Source organism: Oncorhynchus clarkii, chromosome 11 (assembly GCF_045791955.1).
Source record: "Oncorhynchus clarkii lewisi isolate Uvic-CL-2024 chromosome 11, UVic_Ocla_1.0, whole genome shotgun sequence".
Taxonomy (NCBI): Eukaryota; Metazoa; Chordata; class Actinopteri; order Salmoniformes; family Salmonidae; genus Oncorhynchus; species Oncorhynchus clarkii.
In genome coordinates this window covers 14,934,723-14,957,941 of record NC_092157.1, presented here as the reverse complement: position 1 = coordinate 14,957,941, position 23,219 = coordinate 14,934,723, and the positions used below count along the sequence as shown (strand labels likewise).

The following is a 23,219-nucleotide window of genomic DNA, read 5'->3' as shown; positions in this document are numbered from 1 at the left end:
TGATTCCATATGTGTTATTTCATAGTTTTGATGTCTTTGCTAATATTCAACAATGTAGAAAATAGTAAAAATAAAGAAAAACCTTTGAATGAGTAGGTGTGTCCAAACTTTTGACTGGTGCTGTATATACACTGAACAGAAATATAAACATAACATGTAGAGTGTTGGTCCCATGTTTCATGAGCTGAAATAAAAGATCCCAGAAATAGTCCATACGCAGGAAGCATATTTCTCTCAAATATTGTGTACAAATTTGTTTAAATCCCTGTTAGTGAGCATTCCTCCTTTGCCAAGATAATCAAATCAAGAAGTTGATTAAACGGCATGATCATTACACAGGTGCACCTTGTGCTGGGAACAATAAAAGGCCAGTCTAAAATGTGCAGTTTTGTCACACAACACAATGCCACAGATGCCTGAAGTTTTGAGGGAGCTTGCAATTGGCATTCTGACTGCAGGAATGTCCACCAGAGCTGTTACCAGATAATTTAATTTCAATTTCTCTACCATTAGCCCCCTCCAACATCGTTTTACAGAATTTGGCAGTACGACCAACTGGCCTCACAACCACAGAACACGTGTAACCACGCCAGCCCAGGACCTCCACATCCAGGTTCACCTGCGGGATCGTCTGAGACCAGCCACCTAGACAGCTGATGAAACTGTGGGTTTACACAACTGAATAATTTCTGCACAAACTGCTAATCTCTGTGTTCGTCGTCCTCACTAGGGTCTGGACCTGACTGCAATTCGTTGTCGTATCCGACTTCAGTGGGCAAATGTTCACTTTTGATGGCCACTGGCACGCTGGAGAAGTGTGCTCTCACGGGTTGAATCACGTTTTTAACTGTACCGGGCAGATGGCAGACAGCGTGTATGACGTCATGTGGGAGAGCAGTTTGCTGATGTTAACGTTGTGAACTGAGTCCACCATGGTGGTGGTGGGGTTATGGTATGGGCAGATATAAGCTACGGATAACGAACACAGTTGTATTTTATTGATGGCAATTTGAATGCACAGAGATACACAATTCCTGGAAGCTGAAAATGTCCCAGTTCTTCCATGGCCTGCATACTCACCAGACATGTCACCCATTGAGCATGTTTGGGATGCTCTGGATTGACGTGTATGACAGCGTGTTCCAGTTCCCGCCAATATCCAATATCTTCGCACAACCATTGAAGAGGAGTGGGACAGCATTCCACAGGCCACAATCAACAGCCTGATCAAAGGCTGATCCTCATGCAAAGGAGATGTGTCGTGCTGCATGAGGTAAATAGAGGTCACACCAGATACTGACTGGTTTTCTGATCCACGTCCCTACCTTTTTTCTTAAGGTATCTGTGACCAACAGATGCATATCCGTATTCCCAGTCATGTGAAATCCATAGATTAAGGCTAGTGCATTTATTTCAATTGACTGATTTCCTTATATGAACTGTAACTCAGTAAAATCTTTGAAATTGTTGCATGTTGCGTTTATACTTTTTTCCCCGGTATATACACTGAGTATACCAAACATTAGGAACACCTTCCTAGTATTGAGTTGCACCTCCCCACCCCTTCTTTTGCCCTCAGAACAACCTCAATTCATCTGGGCATGGGCTCCACAAGGAGTCGAGAGCGTTCCAGAAGTATGCTGGCCCATGTTGACTCCAATGCTTCCCACAATTGTGTCAAGTTGGCTGGATCTCCTTTGGGTGGTTGACCATTCTTGATACACACAGGAAACTGTTGAGCATGAAAAACCCAGCAGTGTTGTAGTTCTTGACGCAAACCGGAGCACCTGGCACCTACTACCATTACCCCATTCAAAGGCACATAAATCTTTTGTCTTGCCCATTCACCCTCCGAATGACACACATACACAATCCTTGTCTCAATCGTCTGAAGGCCTAAAAATCCTTATTTAACCTGTCACCTCCCCTTCATCTAAACGGATTGAAGTAGATTTATTAACAAGTGACATCAAGATGGGATTATAGCTTTCACCTGGGCAGTCTATGTCATGGAAAGAGTAGGTGTTCTTGATATTTTGTACAATCAGCACCCTAGTAGCAGCCTTAGAAAAGAGCTCCTGTAAATATGTCATATTTTAATATTTTTAAGTGGTTGTCACGACTTCCACCGAAGATTGTTCCTCTCCTTGTTCCGGCGGTGCTCGGCTGTCATCACCGATCAATTTTTATTTTTCCATTTGTTTTGTCTTTGGTTCATTCACACCTGGTTTTCATTTGCTTTAATTTCTGTGTGTATATTTACACCTGTTTCCCGCTTAGATTTGTGCGGGATTATTTTTCATGTTGCTCGTTGAGGTTTTCCTCAGTTTATTCTCTTGTGTACAGTGTTGTAGAATAGTTAGGAGCGTTGTTTTTCTCCTTCCGTTAGTGACTGTGTATTCCTATGTCTTGGGCGTTTATTGGTATTGTACCTGACCCATTTTTTGGACTTGCCTATTAAAGACGCTAATTTGACATTTCTGCTCTCCTGCGCTTGACTACCTTTACTACCTCAAGTACAAAGTCACAACAGTGGTTTTAGGTTTAGGTTTAGGTTTAGGTTTAGGTTTAGGTTTAGGTTTCGGTTTCGGTTTAGGTTTGAGCTTTTTTTATTAGCTGCTTTGTTTTTCTTAACATTGAGTTTTGTTTCATTATTTTATTTTATTTGTATGATTTCATTGTTTTTTTTTAATGATGTGTCTGGACACTATACCAGCTTTTTAGTTTTACCTGGCTACTGGTTCCGGATCTTTTAAAAACATAAATTGAAGAGTCACCTGAAGCTTGAGGGGAATGGGATATGCAGTAGAGGAATGAATTGCTGAGGCAGAGGGCTCGTAGTGAGGATGACTGGCTACAACTATGAACTGTTTGAGTTTGAGTTTATTTTATTTTTACAGGGACAGTCCACATTAATCAACGTTTCAGTAAAAGTGCCGGTTTTAGCCAGTCGGCTAATTTTCAACCTCAGTCTCTGGGCAGGTTATGAAAAACAATTACAATATAGACAATCATTGAGCAGTGAGCACACGCAGAGCAACATAGGACAAGCAAGACATAGCATACAGACAGAGCAACATAGGACAAGCAAGACATAGCATACAGACAGAGTAACATAGGACAAGCAAGACGTAGCATACAGACAGAGCAACATAGGACAAGCAAGACGTAGCATACAGACTGAGCAACATAGGACAAGCAAGACGTAGCATACAGACAGAGCAACATAGGACAAGCAAGACATGGCATACAGACAGAGCAACATAGAACAAAAAGCAGGAAGACAAAATTCATAAAAGCAACAGTGTTTCCACACCTCACAAGCTACAGACAACAGACAACATGGAAAGCGGCAACACACAGCTAGGGACCATGTTCACAAATCTGATTGACCTTTAGCCATGTCTTCATGCATTTTGTGTAAGTGTGATATGTGGTGCAGTTATGTGTGTCTGATGGCAGTGTATTCCAGACATGGGAAGCTCTCACAGAGAAAGCGGATTTACTAAAGGTGCTTTTCCTTAAGGGAACTATACAGTCACCTCTCATGGCAGACCTTGTGGATCTGCTGCCAGATGTTTGGGTTTTCTGTTTAACAAAAATACTGAGTGGAGGGGGAGCCAGGCCATTTAGGATCTTGAATACAAGACATCGGTGTATTGCACGAGATTTTCCCAACTCAGGAGCTCATGCTTTCTGAGGATGTAACAGTGATGATGGGTATTGGGCTTCCTATCAAGCACTTTGAGAGCCTGTTTGTAGACAGACTGAATAGGTTTTAATGTTGTACAGCAAGCTTGGGCCCAACTAGTCAAGCAGTATGTTAAGTCATAGATTTAAAGTACAGTTTTGCTACCTCTGTAGTCAAACAATTTTGTATAAATCAGAAATGAGCTAGGTTGAATTTGGTTATCTGAATTACCTTTTTCACATGTTTTTTAAAAGAGAGGTTGGAATCAAGGATGTTGCCAAGGTACTTAAAATCAGATACCACCTGGAGCTTCTTCCCTGACATATAGACATCTGGCTCAGTAGCATCTGTTGCCCTCTTTGTTTTTTTTCACATTGTGGGGTGTGCTGTCTGGTCACCAGAGCTGCTGAAGCATAACCCAAGTGGGTGCCATACATTGTGAAGGAGAAGTCCAGTGGCCACACTGGTTCCTAGAGTGGCCCTCTACAAGATCATCACCAGACTCTTCATCAACCATCTACCTGACCAACTTCCTCTGATCAAGCCATGAACTGTCGCTCTCCATCTTTGGGGATGCATGCACTCAAAGACTTGGCCTCTATTGGTTGACCTAGCTACCTATAGCTAGGCTACTCATGATGTATTGGTTGTTCTTTTTTTTTTTAAGCATTTTGAGATTGTAATAAATAACGCTATAGAAATGTAATACATTATCATTATTATCCCTTCAGGACACATCAAGAGCTGAAAGTGTCATTAGACCCATCAAGATATTTCTCACATCTTAAAGGGGCAATGTGCGTTGGCTACATCCAATTTTTCATTTTTTATGAACAATATTATCAGGATAAGGTAAGACCCAGATGCAGACCATGTCGAAGTAACAATGTTAATTACAGCAACAGGGGCAAAGGTACAGGACGGCAGGCAGGCTCAGGGTCAGGTCAGGCAGAGGTCGGTAATCCAGAGACGGGGAAAAGGTCAAGGACAACAGGCAGGCACAGGGTTAGGGGCAGGCAGAGTGGTCAGGCGGGCGGGTTCAGGGCCAGGACAGGCAATGGTCAAAACCAGGAGGACGAGAAAAGAAAGACTGGGGAAAAGCAGGAGCTGATACAAAAACGCTGGTTGCCTTGACAAACAAGACAAACTGACAACAGACAAGCAGAGAACACAGGTATAAATACACAGGGGATAATGGGGAAGATGGGCGACACCTGGAGGGGGGTGGAGACGATCACAAAGACAGATGAAACAGATCAGGGTGGGACAGTTATGTACCCAATGATTCTTGAAGAATTTAACTTATATATGCCTCATTAGTTAAAATGTATTACCCCATCAGAACCCAAAATATAAGCTTGTTTACTCCTTTGTTGGTAAACAATGTAATTCTAAACAAACACTGTATAGCCTTAAAACACAATCATTCTGTGACCTCCTGGATGGTCAATCCTTCCATCCATATCTCTGTCTATGATTTTGAGAATGGTTACATTTCTGCAGCCCCATCACTCAGCTATTTACCAAATCAGTGGCCTCTTTATTGTTTGAACTGCAGAATGATGCTTTAAACTTCTATGAAAGTGTACTACATACTCAGTCAAGAGGTCTGGCCCTTTAGGGCAGAGGAGGAAATGCACCTGCCCTGAAACCACAATGACTGGATCAAACCCTGTTCTAGATAGTCCTTCCATCGCTACACTCTCCATGATCTCTCTCCAAAATCTTGTCTCATTAGCCTGGTACTGCTGTTTCTACATCCAGCCCCATCATGTCTCATTTGCCTGGTACTGCTGTTTCTACATCCAGCCCCATCTTGTCTCATTAGCCTGGTACTGCTGTTTCTACATCCAGCCCCATCATGTCTCATTAGCCTGGTACTGCTGTTTCTACATCCAGCCCCATCATGTCTCATTAGCCTGGTACTGCTGTTTCTACATCCAGCCCCATCTTGTCTCATTAGCCTGGTACTGCTGTTTCTACATCCAGCCCCATCTTGTCTCATTAGCCTGGTACTGCTGTTTCTACATCCAGCCCCATCATGTCTCATTAGCCTGGTACTGCTGTTTCTACATCTAGCCCAATCATGTCTCATTAGCCTGGTACTGCTGTTTCTACATCCAGCCCCATCATGTCTCATTAGCCTGGTACTGCTGTTTCTACATCCAGCCCCATCATGTCTCATTTGCCTGGTACTGCTGTTTCTACATCCAGCCCCATCATGTCTCATTAGCCTGGTACTGCTGTTTCTACATCCAGCCCCATCATGTCTCATTAGCCTGGTACTGCTGTTTCTACATCCAGCCCCATCATGTCTCATTAGCCTGGTACTGCTGTTTCTACATCCAACCCCATCTTGTCTCATTAGCCTGGTACTGCTGTTTCTACATCCAGCCCCATCATGTCTCATTAGCCTGGTACTGCTGTTTCTACATCCAGCCCCATCATGTCTCATTAGCCTGGTATTGCTGTTTCTACATCCAGACCCATCATGTCTCATTAGCCTGGTACTGCTGTTTCTACATCCAGCCCCATCATGTCTCATTTGCCTGGTACTGCTGTTTCTACATCCAGCCCCATCTTGTCTCGTTAGCCTGGTACTGCTGTTTCTACATCCAGCCCCATCTTGTCTCATTAGCCTGGTACAGCTGTTTCTACATCCAGCCCCATCTTGTCTCATTAGCCTGGTACTGCTGTTTCTACATCCAGCCCCATCATGTCTCATTAGCCTGGTACTGCTGTTTCTACATCCAGCCTCATCTTGTCTCATTAGCCCAGACTGATTGGGCATGAAGGTGTTCCTTCGCTGTCTCAGGATAAAGTGAGTGTCGTCGCCAGACCATAGTTCTTTAGTATTCCAACGTCAGTGCAAGCTGAGAACCCCTCACAGACACCACAGTATATCATTACCAGAGGCTGTGTAGGAAGCCTAATTGACCTGGTTGAAAAGCAGAAACATTGACCTTGAGGTGTAGGTGTGTGTGTGTGTGTGTGTGTGTGTGTGTGTGTGTGTGTGTGTGTGTGTGTGTGTGTGTGTGTGTGTGTGTGTGTGTGTGTGTGTGTGTGTGTGTGTGTGTGTGTGTGCGTGTGTGCGTGCGTGCGTGCGCGTGCGTGCGTGAGAGAGAGAGAGAGAGAGAGAGAGAGAGAGAGAGAGAGAGAGGTGTTCATAATTGGTGATAAAGGAAGGCATTAATTCTGCAAAGTTTGCTTGGGAAATATTTTGTCATAGATGTAGGATACACTTCTTGACAGTAGATGGCAATGTCAGCACAAGTAATGGCTATAGCCAGCTTGACTTTTTGGATGGGTTGGTTCTTTCTGATTTAAATAAATCGATTTTACTCAGTCAATTAATGTTTACAGTTAGCTTACTGACAATTATTAAATGTTTAAAAAAAAGTTACGTTGGTGCATTAATAGCTCAATGTTGCCTTGCAAAGCTTATTGTAAGACGCATTGACGTGATAGCCAACAGATGTCATTGCAAATGTATTTTCACGATAATATGAGCCCTTTAGGGAGAGTCACACGTTATAGAGAGAGGCTCGCATCCAGGGGCTATCAACGACATGTACAATGAAACCAGAAACGTTCAATTTGACAAAACATTTGGCATGACACGTAGTACAAGGCATGGAATGTTAGTAAAACAGGTTCTGGATTTTAGGCTAGAAACTGTAGACTATTTCCTGTGTTTTCTATTCTCAGTAGTACACAGTTTGAACAGGATTAAAATAGTTATACATTTTAATCAACAGCAAAAATATGCGTGAACTTTGAGTAGAATCAATATCATATTGGTATACAAATGAAGCGCTTCTTATTAAGACAGAGGAGAAGGCAGGGAAGGAGAAAAACGCACACTTGAGGATAAAGACAGTGTAGTGTCTCAATAGTCAATAAAGAGTTATATTGTCCCTACGACGTATTCATCATTCTGAAATAGAGAGGCGCATTTAGATTGCCCACTGACGGGTGAATGTCGCTTGGCATGTCACTTTTAAAAGCAGTGGTTGGGGTTCCTAATAGGAGCAGCACCTTGCAAACATGTACTCAAGCTTTTATACAGACGGTAACTCGTATAATAAACCCCAGCGCCCCATTATAAAGCTGTAGGCAGCTCCTCACAACATGTGTGCACACGGAGCTACTATACCCAGACTGAGAAGGACAGAGAGATACAGAGGGAGGAGGTGGAGAGCACTCGGGACTGTTTGTTAAAATCCCATTAATTACATCGTTAACCTGATTGGGTAGACAGAGGGGGCAGAGAGAGTGCGAGAGAGCGGTATCCCAATAGGCAAATCCTCTTCATATTAACCCGCCTCGAGATAATGATGTAAAAGACTCCCCCGTTTTTGCGCGTGATGCTGATCGCCGTGGAGATCTGCTGAAGGTGAATCAGAGCGAATAAGCAGCGTGAGCGCAGAGAGGGAGAGAGAGAGCCGATGCGTCTCCACATCTCAGTTGACAAGTCGAGCAATAATAAGGCATCAAGACCAACTCACTCTCTCTGACAGCGCACAAAGCAAGAAACTTATACAAGAACCGTCGCCGGGAGAGAGTCTCCAGAAACTGCCACCCACTAAAGCAGAGTCTGGAGGAGAGGACAAGTGCTATGGACAGAAGAATGAACTTGAACGGACCGGGAGATATTTTCCACAAAACACTCAGTGCTGTCTCTAACAGAAAGATGGACTCCTTCAGGTCAGCGGCTGGTGTTGACCTGCCGGGGTCCAGGGACCGCCAGTCGCCGATCAGCTGTTTCGACCAGACCGACTCAGACCCGATTCAACCCGGTGGACTGGCTGGCGGTCGAGGGGGACCGCTGGGTCTGCCGACCGGATCTTTGTGCGTCAAGTTCGGCGAGAGCAGCAACAGGACCTCGGCGGCCGAGAGCAGTGGCGGGGAGCAGAGCCAGGACGATGACAGCGACGGCAGATGTGAGATGGTCCTCCTGGCCGATGGGAGAACGGTGGCCGCCGGTAAACCGGAGGGAGGTAAGAAAAATAAAGAGCAGAAAACACTCAGACTAAACATCAATGCGCGGGAGAGACGAAGGATGCACGACCTGAACGACGCGCTGGACGAGCTGCGCTCTGTCATCCCGTACGCGCACAGTCCCTCAGTGCGGAAACTCTCCAAAATCGCCACTTTGCTACTCGCCAAAAACTACATCCTCATGCAGGCGCAGGCTCTGGAAGAGATGAGGAGGCTGGTGGCCTATCTGAACCAGGGTCAGGCCATCTCAGCGGCGTCCATACCCGCCACAACGGCCCTTGCTGCTCCGGGTCTACCGGGTCTGAGCGCGGGGATAAGTGCGTACGACCAGCCGCCTGTGTACCCCTTCACCACCGGATTGGCCGGGTCTTCCTGCCCCGACAAATGTGTCCTTTTCAACAACGTCACCTCGAGCCTGTTTAAACAATGCACTGACAAGCCTTAACAGCATCACAACAACAAGCCGGTACCAGAGACTCAGAGAAGCACATGCAAGAGAAAAACAGCACCACTTTTTAAAACACATGGCGACTTTGGAAAGGTCGCAAGTCAGTGTAGACCATGAAGTAAAGCTGATGATCAGTAGGCCTACTTTTATAATATTTACAAATGCATTCAAAGAAAGCGCTTTTTTGTTCAGACAATACTTGATTGTGTATATAAAGCATCATTTAAGTGCTGGTATGAATGAAAGTGAAAAACCAAACAGAAGTTTAGGAGCGCAAGTGGTGCTGGATTGACAATTGTTAATTACTTGCTCAAATATGGACGCTGTATGGAGTGTTGACCTGACAACATGCGACCATTTCACTTGAATAGACGGAACATTAGTTAATATAAGAAACCACAAACTTGCTGCTTTATGAACTTGATTTATATGAAGGCGTTTGCTTATTGGTCGTTATTTGGTGAACTTTTGAGAATTCACTGAGCATGCCATAAGCATGTCCTGAGGGAAAGCAAAGTGAACTGAGTTGAATACGAAATATTTGTTTTCATCTCTCACCCCAAAGTATATTGTCATTTAAATACTTTTTTTATGAAACACTTGTGCTACATTGACAGTTTCTTTGGCACTGTAATATAATGGCATTTGAGTCTCTAATGGCCTGTATCTTCAGTTTACGTCCTTTTCGATTTTTTTCCTTTTATTTATTGATTTGAAACATTTTATTTGCATGGTGGTACACTGTATACTGCATAGCGACGTGTCTGATGTGCGTAATTTCTTATACACTCTTGCAATAAGGCCGAGGTCTTGAGGGATCAGGCACGCTGTCAGGTCAAGCAGTGCATTATTGTAGATACATTAGTTACTGTACTATATGAATAAAGAGGGCCATTTGTATGTGTTTATGTGTTGGAAAGCTTTATTAAAATATTTTGAACATAACGAATTCCTTCGTCTGCTCGTCTGATGTGTAGTCACTGAAAGTGGAGAAATGTAAGAAAACGAAGCCGGGACTGAATTCTATTTTTCAGAGGATCGACGTTATTTTGCCTCATTCATCTTCGAAAAATCTGAACTTGGCTATTTTAGCATATTTTCAAGGAATTGTATTTGCACATGATTATCGAGTTGTTATTCTAACTTTATTTTATATTCCATCTGTATTTCTATATTCCTGCATCAAAGCCTAAATAACAATGCATTTTAATTTCTCCTTTTCTCAGGTCATGTCTTAGCCTACTAAAACCAAAAAGTGCTTGTTGATCCTCGGAACCTCGCCATATGCCAAGCATGTTGTGTAAGAATAATGAGTTGATCATTTTCTGCTCCATCAAAAGCGGTAACTTTTCTGGACGTTGAACTGTAAAGTAACACGAAGCCTTGGGAGCATAGGCCAGACGTGGTGGGCAATGTTGCCCTCTGGCTAGAAAGACATGTCTGTTAGTATTACTTTACAAAGCTCAGCCAGGCTTAATTACGATTATTTAAACAATTTCCACGACGGTGTCTAATAATATGTTAATTAGACAACAACTGTGTATGAAAACTGTCGACTGTAATACCTACATTCGTTTAATGAAACACATCGTTAAGGCAATTAGACCTCCAGAATGTGATTAAGGAACGTAATTACGACACTGTTCATTGCCGTAATTGGGTGTCTTTAATAACGACGTAGCACAGTGATCAGCAGCATTGCCGTAGGTGTGTATTGTCCTGTATTGTCCTGTTTATCTTGTCCATCAGCAGGACTGAGAGTAAAATACAGGGCCAAAGGGCAACCTAGTGAAATTGTATTTAAACTGGAGCAATTGTGTATACTCCTAGAAATCACACACTTAATCCAATTAATGAAGGACACTCTACAATAAGCGAAGAGGAAGACAGGAAATAGGACACATCTTTTGATCTACTTTTCTAGCTGGGTCAATTCATTGCGACAACAATATGAACTAGTTTTGATAATGTAAAGTTTTACAATGAGTAGATCTTTTTAACAAACATTTGTTGAGCAAAAATGAATAACAAAATGGAAACAAAACCAAATTACACCAAGATAGATATTAACAACAATAATACTATTGAAAAAATAATGGTAATTCAAGATAATATAGGCCAAAAACATTACCGTTTAATTTATATTTTTTTAAATATTTGGTGCTACTATAAAATCTCGAAAATATTTTCGTTCACATTCACATTGAATAGTTGAGCCACTTAGTTGAGTCTTCACAGTGACAGTAAGCTATTTGATGTCAGTCGTCATCAATGCGAGCATTTCAGAACCATGGACAGCGCAAGTCCTCATTTTCAGACCTTTTCAGGGGTGCTTAACTGAAGACAACTGCAGAATGTTTGTGCCAACTGAACAACTACTTTGGGACCAGATAAACATGAATTGACACAGCTCTCTCAAAGACCTTGTTCTCAGCAAAATATGGGATACGTCTGGTCCCTCTGGCCCATAGACAGAAAACTAACTTGCTGCATTTAAGGATGAATTATTCTTTCTAGTAAGCCTTTAAGGCACAATCATGGGGGGAAATACTTATAATTTTCTTTGATTCATCTTTGAAATAAAAAATTAAATGGAAGTATAAAATACACAATACTCGTTTTAAATTAAATTACATTTCATATTCATTTTAAATACACCAAACATATTGTTTCTAAAGCAGGAACCTGGACTTCATCATATTAATGCCAGTGAAATATTGCTCACAATGGCATGCCTTTAAATGCTGTCCGTTTAGAGCATTTTGTGTCTGATTCTTATTCAAGTCTAGAGACTCAGGAAACGGAGGATATTGCCCTCTGGCAGCGTGCATCATAGTAGAGTATCCTTGATTTTAATACATAAAAGCCACATATATAAGCAAAGGGTTTCCTTCAAGTCATCGCTAAGATCATAGTCCTGTGTGTTTGCCATCATTATTTTAAGAATCTGAATATCCATCTGACATTATCTACCCTGTTCACGGCTTTGTCATATTTCTGTGCCAGTTTCCAATCTAGGGCCCAGTGTGTGTATATGAGCCATTTACACAACAGGGTCATTACACTGTCCTATCTAATCCCATCAAGCGCATAAACGGCTTGAATCACCACACAATGAACCTTAATCAGGAGGGGAAATAATCAGGCACACATCAAGAATGTCTCTGGCATATAAATACTGTCAGCAATTACTGCTAGAAATCAACTACTTTCAGGAGCTGACGCACAAGACTGGATTGTTTCAGCTTTCAGTACTCTTTCCAGTATTAAAATAACTAGTGCACAGTTTTACACCAATAGTAATGGCAGACATATAACAGTACTAGGGGCCATTGGAAACTGAGACTTCACAAAAACATCAATTATACAATTGGCATTAATGCATAAATGACGGGAGCATTTAACCCATACTAATACTCACATTAGCCCAATAGAGCCTCCTCCCCTGGGGTGAGAAAGAGCCATATGTGTGAGGAAGAACCAGAACAATGTCAAAAGGAAACATGAACAAGGCACATATGGTACAAAGCAGCTAAAACTGTAATTTGAGAAAACATTTTTTCAGAACATGAAGACTTCCACTTTGGTAAACTGTGTCAGTTAGTTTGACATGTGTTGTCTTATTCTGAGTTTCATGTTGTTTTTTGCTTCACTGATTCAGACCTGCAAGTCTGTTGAAGAGGGATCTGGAGAGGGTTTGAATTGAATGTTTTTCACCATCAGTTCCTGTATAGCTCATTCAGATAGATGATAATAGCTATTTATTGACTGAGCCAACATGAGGACAGTTTCCCAAACTCTGAACAGTACATCTATGGTTCTCTGGCAACTGCATGATGGGGCAGTGGTACACTAAAAATAATACAGGTAGGTAGGTTCCTAGCTGCACCACCAGTGCTCAGCAGCCAGCCGGCTAACAGTAGCCAATAGCCATAATCAACAGCATCGTTTTTATTCATGAATCTAACAAAGCCTAACCTGTCTTAAAGGCGTTTATGGCTAGACTCAGAGGTCATGAATAAAAGGGGAAAGATAAAAAATGCTCCCTTTTCATTAAACTATAAAATATCCAATTTACCATATCAAGAGCCACCAGGGTACCTATCCATAAAATAAATGTGATGTATGCTAAGGATGATAAACATGGAAAATACATTCAACTGTCCCCTTCATATCAGTAACAGGCTAAAACTCTGGGAATTGAATGACCCACGTCGGTTCATAACAGAGGAACAAAGATACAGTATATGTCCTGCATTGGGCTCAGCCAACCAATATCAACTGCTGGGATACAACACTCTTTGGTCAGGCACATGATACCATTATGTAATGTAGGGGACCTGCAGACTATACTGTTCAATGCTGATTGATACAGTAAAATGAAAATGTGAGGCAAAACTGAAACAAGGACTCAGAGGGGCTTATCGAAACAAACCAGAAAGTTAACACAGCAAATGAGATCCGATTAGGATTAAATATACTGTATATATATTTAATATATATATATATGTAATATATACAGTATCAGTCAAAGGTTTGGACTCATTTACTCATTCCAGGGTTTTTCTTAATGTTTACTATTTTCTACATTGTAGAATAATAGTGAAGACATCAAAACTATGAAATTACACATATGGAATCATGTAGTAATAGTAGCCACCCTTGGCCTTGATGACAGCTTTGCACACTTGTGGCATTCTCTCAACCTGCTTCATGAGGTAGTCACCTGGAATGTGTTTCAATTAACAGATGTGCCTAATTAAATTTTTAATTACAATTTTTTAATTTGTGGAACTTCTTTCCTTCTTAATGTGCATGAGCCAATCAGTTGTGTTGTGACAAGGTAGGGGAGGTGTACAGAAGATAGCCCTTTTTGGTGAAAGACCAAGTCCATATTATGGCAAGAGCAGCTCAAATAAGCAAAGAGAAATGACCGTTCATCGTTACTTTAAGACATGAAGGTCAGTTAATGCGGAACATTTCAAGAACTTTGAACATTTCTCCAAGTGCAGTCACAAAAACCATCAAGCGCTATGATGAAACTGTCTCTCATGAGGATAAGTTCATTAGAGTTACCAGCCTCAGAAATTGCAGCCCAAATAGATGCTTCACAGAGTTCAAGTAACAAACCCATCTCAACATCTGTTGAGAGGAGACTGCATGAATCAGGCCTTCATGGTCAAATTGCTGCAAAGAAACCACTACTAAAGGACACCATTAAAAAGAAGAGACTTGCTTGGGCCAAGAAACACGAGTAATGAACATTATACCGGTGAAAATCTGTCATTTGGTCTGACGAGTCCAAATTTGAGACTTTTGGTTCCAACCGCAGTGTCTTTGTGAGATGCATAGTAGGTGAACGGATGATCTCTGCATGTGTGGTTCCCACCGTGAAGCATGGAGGAGGAGGTGTGATGGTGTGGGGCTGCTTTGCTGGTGACACTGTCTGTGATTTATTTAGATTTCAAGGAACACTTAAGCAGCATGGCTACCACAGCAATCAGCAACTATACACTATCTCAAAGGGTGGCTACTTTGAAGAATATCAAATATATTTTGATTTGTTTAACACTTTTTGGTTACTACATGATTCAGTATATGTTATTTCATAGTTTTGATGTCTTCCCCATTATTCTACAATGTAGAAAATAATAAAAAAATAAATTAAAACCCTTGAATGAGTAGATGTGTACAAACTTTTGACTGGTTCTATATATACAGACCATTCAGAAAGTATGCAGGCCCCTTGACATTTTCCACATTTTTTATGTTACAGCCTTATACTAAAATGCATCAAATAGTTTTTTCCCCTCCTCAATCTACACACAATACCCCATAATGACAAAGCAAATACAGGTCCTTTACTCAGTACTTTGTTGAAGCACCCTTGACAGCGATTACAGACTCAAGTCTTCTTGGGTATGACACTACAAGCTTGGCACAACTTTATTTGGGGAGTTTCTCCCATTCTTCTCTGCATATCCTCCCAAGCTCTGTCAGGTTGGCTGGGGAGCGTTGCTGCATAGCTATTTTCAGGTCTCTCCGGAGATGTTCGATCGGGATCAAGTCTGGACTCTGGCTGGGCCACTCAAGGACATTCAGAGACTTGTCGCGAAGCCACTCCTGCATTGTCTTTGCTGTGTGCTTAGGGTCATTATCCTGTTGGAAGGTGAACCTTCACCCCAGTCCAAGGTCATGAGCGCTCTGTTTTCATCAGGGATTTCTCTGTAGTTTGCGCAATTCGCCTTTCCCTCGATCCTGACTAGTCTCCCAGTCAATGCTGCTGAAAAACATTCCCACAGCATGATGCTGCCACCACCATGTCAGGTTTCCTCCAGACTTGGCATTCAGGCTAAGGGTTCAATCTTGGTTTCATCAGGCCAAAGAATCTTGTTTCTCAAAACAATATTCTTGTTTTCGTTCCCATCTAAAGACTCTCATGGTCTGAGAGTCTTTAGGTGCCGTTTGGCAAACTCCAAGTGGATTGTCATGTGCCTTTTAGTGAAGAGTGGCTTCCGTCTGGCCACTCTACCATAAAGGCCTGATTGTTGGAGTGATGCAGAGATGGTTGTCCTTCTAGAAGTTTCTCCCATCACCACAGAGGAAGTCTGGAGCTCTTTCAGAGTGACCATAGGGTTCTTGGTCACCTCCCAGACCAAGGCCCTTCTTCCCTGATTGCTCAGTTTGGCCAGGCGGCCAGCTCTAGGAAGAGTCTTCGTGGTTCCAACCTTCTTCCATTTAAGAATGATGGAGGCCACCGTGTTCTTGGCGACTTTCCATGCTGCATATTTTTTTTTTGTACACTTCCCAAGATCTGTGCCTCGACACAATCCTGTCTCGGACCTCTATTGACAATTGTTCGACCTCATGGCTTGGTTTCTGCTCTGACATGCACTGTCAACTGTGGTACCTTACATAGACAGGTATGTGCCTTTCCAAATCATGTCCAATCAATTGAATTTACAACAGGTGGACTCCAATCAACTTGTAGAAACATCTCAAGGATGATCAATGGAAACAGAATGTGCCTGAGCTCAAGTTTGAGTATAAAAGGCCAGCATCCCGGAGTCACCTCTTCACTGTTGACGTTGAGACTGGTGTTTTGCAGATACTATTTAATGAAGCTGCCAGTTGAGGACTTGTGAGGGGTCTGTTTCTCAAACTAGACACTATAATGTACTTGTCTTCTTGCTCAGTTGTGAACCGGGGCCTCCCACTCCTCTTTCTATTCTGGTTATAGACAGTTTGCTCTGTTCTGTGAAAGGAGTAGTACACAGCGTTGTACGCAATCGTTCATTTCTTGGCAATTTCTCACATGGAATAGCCTTAATTTCTCAGAACAAGAATAGACAGACAAGTATTAGAAGAAAATTATTTGTTTCTGGCCATTTTGAGCCTGTAATTGAACCCACAAATGCTGATGCTCCAGATACTCAATTAGTCTAAAGAAGGCCAGTTTTATTGCTTCTTTTATCAAGTCAACAGTTTTCAGCCGTGCTAACATAATTACAAAGGGTTTTCTAATGATCAATTAATTAGCCTTTTAAAATGATACATTTGGATTAGATAACACAACGTGCCATTGGAACACATGAGTGATGGTTGCTGATAATGGGCCTCCGTACGCCTATATAGATGTTCCACAACAAATCAGCCGTTTCCAGCTACAATAGTCATTTACAACATTAGCAATGTCTTCACTGTGTTTCTGATCAATTTCATGTTACTTTAATGGCCAACAAATGTGCTTTCCTTTCAATAACAAGGACATTTCTAAGTGACCCCAAACATTTGAACAGTAGTGTACATTCTGTTTTTTCTCCCTCATGAGGTGAGAGGATAATGAGAGTTTACAGAAGGAACAAGTAATGGTAAACCTACTAGACAACAGAAAGACCAAGAAACAGTTATCAGCTGAACATAACAGTATGCTAGTGGAAGGGAGGACAGTAGCAGGTGATCCAACTGTGGTTTGTGACTGTTATGATTTCCCATTGTAACCAATTCAGTTGCAGTAATTATTTGACAGATTTCTTTGCATTAATGTATGCTTATCCCACGACTCTGTTTTCAATTGGAATGTATTTTGCTCATTTGAAGGGAGTCTCGGGTCACAGGGAGGATGTTGTTGGCTGGACCTGGGGGAGTTCGACAACTAAGATGTCATTCCTGTGGCCTAAAATGACCTGCTGTGTTGTTTCTCTGACTTAATAATAAATCATATAATATATGAGATGAATAAGTAACACAGTCATTTTTCTACAGTGTCGTTTTCTACTCTCCTTTGCTTTTACTCTCATTTTCATTCATGCATTATACATTATTTATGATCAGCATTTCTGCATTTTTATACACATTAGTTACACATAATTATCTAATGGTAACAGTCAGTGATGGCTACATTAAATAATATATTTTTCATATTTGCTTGTCTTTGTGTCGTGATCTTTAGAGTGACTGTAAAGAGGATGTTTGTGTGTGTCAGTCTTGAGGTCAGGTGAACATGTTCCCACGTTTATCCATGACTGGTTAACTGACTGACTGACTGACTGACTGCTCTGACTGACTGACTGACTGACTGGTTGACTGATTGACTGGCTGGCTGACTGGCTGATTGACTGGTTGATTGACTGGTTGATTGACTGGCTGGCTGACTGGCTAGCTGGCTGGCTGATTGGCTGACTGACTGACTAATTGACTGGCAGACTGATTAACTGACTGGCTGACTGGCTGATTGACTGGCTGGCTGTCCAATATGTGACCTAGTAATGTGTGAATATCATCTCATCCGAAATATGCAATTAGTAACATCCAAAAGCCTTCTCCCTCCCCTCCATATTATTCAGATTATATAATGTTACTTACACTACATTATTCATCTCATATGCATACGTATATACTGTACTCTATATCATCGACTGTATCCTTATGTAATACATGTATCACTAGCCACTTTAAACTATGCCACTTTGTTTACATACTCATCTTATTTGTACATACTGTACTCAATACCATCTACTGTATCTTGCCTATGCTGCTCTGTACCATCACTCATTCATATATCCTTATGTACATATTCTTTATCCCCTTACACTGTGTACAAGACAGTAGTTTTGGAATTGTTAGTTAGATTACTTGTTATTACTGCATTGTCGGAACTAGAAGCACAAGCATTTCGCTACACTCGCATTAACATCTGCTAACCATGTGTATGTGACAAATAAAATTTGATTTGATTTGATTTGATTTGGAGATTAAGCCCTATTCTGCGTAATCTCCCAATCCCAATTTACCAGTGGCATTTTCCTTTGTGGCGTAATCTGATGTTATTTTATTCCCCTGGGATTACAAGGCACCATCCTACAGACACAGCAGGGCATTTCCATGTGAAAGGATCCATGAGCACCAACATGTGAAGTTTATCGGAGTATATCACATTAGGTGTCAAATGAAAGTTAACAGTCTATATTTTGGGGAAATTAAGGGATAGATACATTTTTTCATCTTAAAAATTACACATAAGTAAAGGCTTTAATTTCTGGATAAACAGATGGAAAAGGGGTCTTGGAAAATATCTATCAGAAAAAGTCTTAAAAAGTATCAGAAATACACTATGTAAACAAAAGTATGTGGACACCCCTTCAAATTAGTGGATCCGGCTATTTCAGCCACATCCGTTGCTGACAGGTGTATACTATCAAGCACACAGACAAGCGTTCTTCATACATTAACATTGTCAGTAGAATGGCTTTACTGAAGAGCTTAGTGACTTTCAACGTGGCACCGTCAAAGGATGCCACCTTTCCAAAAAGTCAGTTTGTAAAATGTATGCCCTGCTAGAGCTGCCCTGGTCAACTGTAAGTGCTGTTATTGTGAAGTGGAAATGCTACCTGCCCCAATGCATAGTGCCAACTGTAAAGTCTGGTGAAGGAATAATGGTTTGGGGATGTTTTTCATGGTTTGGGCTAGGCCCCTTAGTTCCAGTGAAGGGAAATCTTAATGCTACAGCATACAATGATTAAGTGATTAAAACGTGTAATTCCGTTTCCAAATTGGTACCGGAATTACACAAAAATCGGTAATGGAATTATTGCAACTGAATTTGCTACAATGGGAAATCATAACAGTCACAAACCACAGTTGGATCACCTACTACTGTCCTCTCTTCCACTGGCATACTGTTATGTTCAGCTGATAACTGTTTCTTTGTCTTTCTGTTGTCTGGTGGTTTAAAAGGGATAGCCCCCTTTTTTAAAATTATCACCTAAAATGACATACCAAATCTAACTGCCTGTAGCTCAGGCCCTTGAAGCAAAGATATGCATATTATTGGTACCATTTGAAAGGAAACACTTTGAATTTTGTGGAAATATGAATTTAATCTAGGAGAATATAACACAATAAATCTGGTAGAAGAAAATACAAAGAAAAAAACAACAATTTTGAAATACAAGACAAAGGTCCCAATTCTAGCCGTCACTCTGGTTCCGATGGTGTCCGCAAGATGGCAACAGTGTATGTGCAGAGTTTCAGATGAATAACTTGAAGTATGATCGAACTACATGACATTTAGTGTGAAGTCACCCAGGTACATTTGGGCAAATCGTGAAGATTTGCATTCATATTACATTTTTCTGCAAGAATATCGTCAAATCTGTATACTTGGACGTTGATTTAGCTTTTCCAGTATTAGTAGCTATATTTTAAGTTCAACATTTGCAAAACAACCAGTTTTCATAACTTCACAACTCTGAATATTCTTATAATTTTTGTCCAAAAGGAAAAGGCATGCTGTCGTACAAGGTTAGTAGCTACATTTTATGACATAAGCAGGGTTTACAACATATACATGAAGCCCAGCTCATTGGCTTTGCAAAGTCATTCAAGTGAAGGCCGCTTGCGTCATCAGCGTACCATGAAGGTGTCGCTCTCTGACCAAATATGGTGTCCTATAGGATATACTACACCCCTAATGATATAATGAAGTCTGGTTACGTTCTAGGATCTCTGAGGAATACATACAAATGTTGGTTGGTTGAAACAACGTTTAGGTTCAGATTTTCACAGATTTCTTTCTTTGCAAATTGAATGAGTGGAAATACAAAATCGATCGTGCATGCTATATGGCCCTTTTTAGGATATGAAATAGGATTTTATCTAACAAAATGACCCTTCATGGTATCTCTGGGACTGTTTGGATGATAAATCAGAGCAAGATTTCAGAATGTAAGTACACATTTCACCTTCAGAGGTGAAAAAAGTGTTTTGTTGTTTGAGCTCTCCTCAAACAATATCATGGCATTTTTTCGCAGTAATAGCTACTGTAAATTAGACAGTTATATTAACAAGAATTTAAGCTTCCAGCCAATATAAGACATTTATATGTACCAACATTAGTTGTTTCTCTAAAATCTTGACACAAGGCGCTGCATGATTTACAACTGTCCCGTTGAAGGGACGCCGATCCCCAAGATTAACCAAGAGTGTTAAAACAGTCTGAGTCTGGACAACCACTCTCTCTCTCTCTCTCTCTCTCTCTCTCTCTCTCTCTCTCTCTCTCACACACACTCTCTATCTCTCTGCCTCTCTCTCTCTCTCTCTCTCTCTCTCTCTCTCTCTCTCTCTCTCTCTCTCTCCCTCTCTCCCTCACTCTCTCCCTCACTCTCCAGTTAATGTCACCTCAACCAGTTCTTACTGACACCTACCCATGAGCCCCGTATCTTTCCATTTATTGTAACCAGCATCCTCGCCCTCTGAGCGCCGACCGACACCAGATATCCATGGAAGTTGTAAAATAGTTGAAATTTGGTTAGTTCACCCTGGCCTTCATTTTAACGTCTACAGACGAACCGGATTGGACCAAATCTGAGCCCATCATAGAGGTATGTTTCACACATTTGGATAGACAAGTACAGTACAGTATAGTGAGTAGAGAACAGCAAAGTGCATTCCAACACAATACAGTACAATACGGTACAGTAAATACAAGTAGAGTATAGTACAGTAGATTACAGTGCAGTATATTGTACTGTACTGTACTGTACTGCACTATACTCTACTTTACTGTACTGTACTGTACTGTACTGTACTGTACTGAACTCTACTGTACTGTACTCTACTCTACTCTACTGTACTGTGCAATGCTGTGCTGTGCTGTGATGTCCAAACTTGTGAAATAATGATGCATTCCTGTGTAGTACAGATCTGGGACCCATGCTGTATTTCCGTAACCGTAATCCACTTCACTTACTGTAGTTCAATAACCAAAATAGATTTGTTCAAACTCAAGGTGCCGTGTCATAGCGGACACCCCATTCTTTCTGCAGACCTCTTTGAACCTTCATTCTGAGCAGATATTTACGTTTTTGGAAAACGTGGTTGTATAAAAACCTATGGGAGATTTTACTGCCATTCCGTTACCAAAGTTTGAATCTACACCGTTCTTCCACTAAATTTGGTTTTGTAAAATTTCTGTGGACATTGTTAAAAGTAGTCATTGTGCATAGAGTTGTATGGCTTGTTAAACTTTGAAATCAATGGTATTTGTTTGGCATACATTTTAAAGTAAAACAAACTGAGTCAAAGTGTAATACCTTTACCATGGAATTGCCCATTAGTGATTTCTGGTGTTGTTAGAGTTGGGATACAGGATGCCGAAGTTGATTGGTTATTTGGTTGTTGGGTTGTTTACTCCACTGAACCAAATCAACGTGACGACCTGAGGACAAAGCCATGGGTACAAGGTTGAGGGTCCTGATTGATATTGGATTATCATATTGGATTATAATTTCCTCATGTTCGTAGAATATTTCTATTTATTCCAGTATATTAATGTGACCCACATTGTGGTCTATTTTGGTTGATCGTATAGATATTTTTTTTCTGAACAAATTATCTGCTGTTTGTTGAAAATGACATCACATTGGTATACATTTTAATCCAGTGTGAAAGGTAATTTTACATGCAAAAATGAAATGCTATGTTTTGTGTATGTCTGTATGGGTATACATGTGTGTGTGTGTAATAATCTAGCCAAACTCATCAGTATGCATGTGGTGACCCTCCCTTGGTGTATCAGGGTTGAGGTGGGGTGGGATTCATCTCCTCTCTCTGATAGTCATTAACCAGGGCTTGCACATTACACCAAAGACATGAAGATGACATAATCACCATGCGCTCATCATCGTCATGCTCACACACTGGTACTGCTGATCACGTGACCATCAGCGCCGAGACAAATGGAGAGTCCAGGCTCAGGGACAGACCAATCTATGGCAGGACAGGCTTTCGGAGACTCCTGTTTTGACTATTTTTTATTCTTAGAGTATACAGTGTTTTTACAAATATTTATCCATTACCTGATTGTATTGTATGTTTTGATGATAATCTGATCTAAAGATTAGGATTATGGGTCAAAAACACGGCAAAGGTGGTCTTTGTTATTTTAAATAGAAACATCAAAATATAAAAATAAACAAACTTGGAAATTGCATGGGAAAAAAACCTAAATAGATTTTTGTATACATATCATTTATACATTTTCAGTATTACAAATTGACAGATGACAACTGCAAGCCAAATGTAGATAGATTAAAACTTCTTAAAATGCTGATGGCTAACCTATCGGTCTAATACATAATATTAGAACATCTTAAAAATGAATTTGCCTTAATGAAAAAGAGAAGCAAAGGAGACAAAGAAGCCAGACAAGCCTTGTGGGTGCAATATCAAAACATTAGAACAAACCCAGGTGCTCTGTTCACTGTAATAGATCATTTCACATCCATTACTAGATGTAATACGACTGTTCTGTCTGTCTGTGTGTGTGCGTGTGTGTGTATCTGTGCGTGTACGTGTGAGGTTTTTAACAGGCATGAATGGCGTGCATGGTGGATGTGGATGTGTATCCAGCACCAGGCCAAGCGTAACCAGTGCAGCCCCGTGTCCTTGGCTCCTCCACAGTCTTCACCTCAGACTCCCTGCACAATGGATTTTATGGCTAATTTCCGGCAATTTATCCTGGCAGTTTCAGAAGAGATTCCTGCGGGAATAATGTGCATAATTTGCATAAATCACACT

The 23,219-nt window shown here is 41.1% G+C and overlaps 1 protein-coding gene across 1 annotated transcript; it reads left to right on the top strand.

The window, feature by feature from the left end:
- The first annotated feature begins 8,073 nt into the window (after positions 1–8,073).
- Positions 8,074–10,028, top strand: LOC139420630 (class E basic helix-loop-helix protein 22-like). The gene has a single exon (XM_071170829.1). It carries the CDS (start codon positions 8,310–8,312, stop codon positions 9,135–9,137), a length of 828 nt encoding a protein of 275 aa, XP_071026930.1. The 5' UTR covers positions 8,074–8,309; the 3' UTR covers positions 9,138–10,028.
- The last annotated feature ends 13,191 nt before the right edge of the window (positions 10,029–23,219 follow it).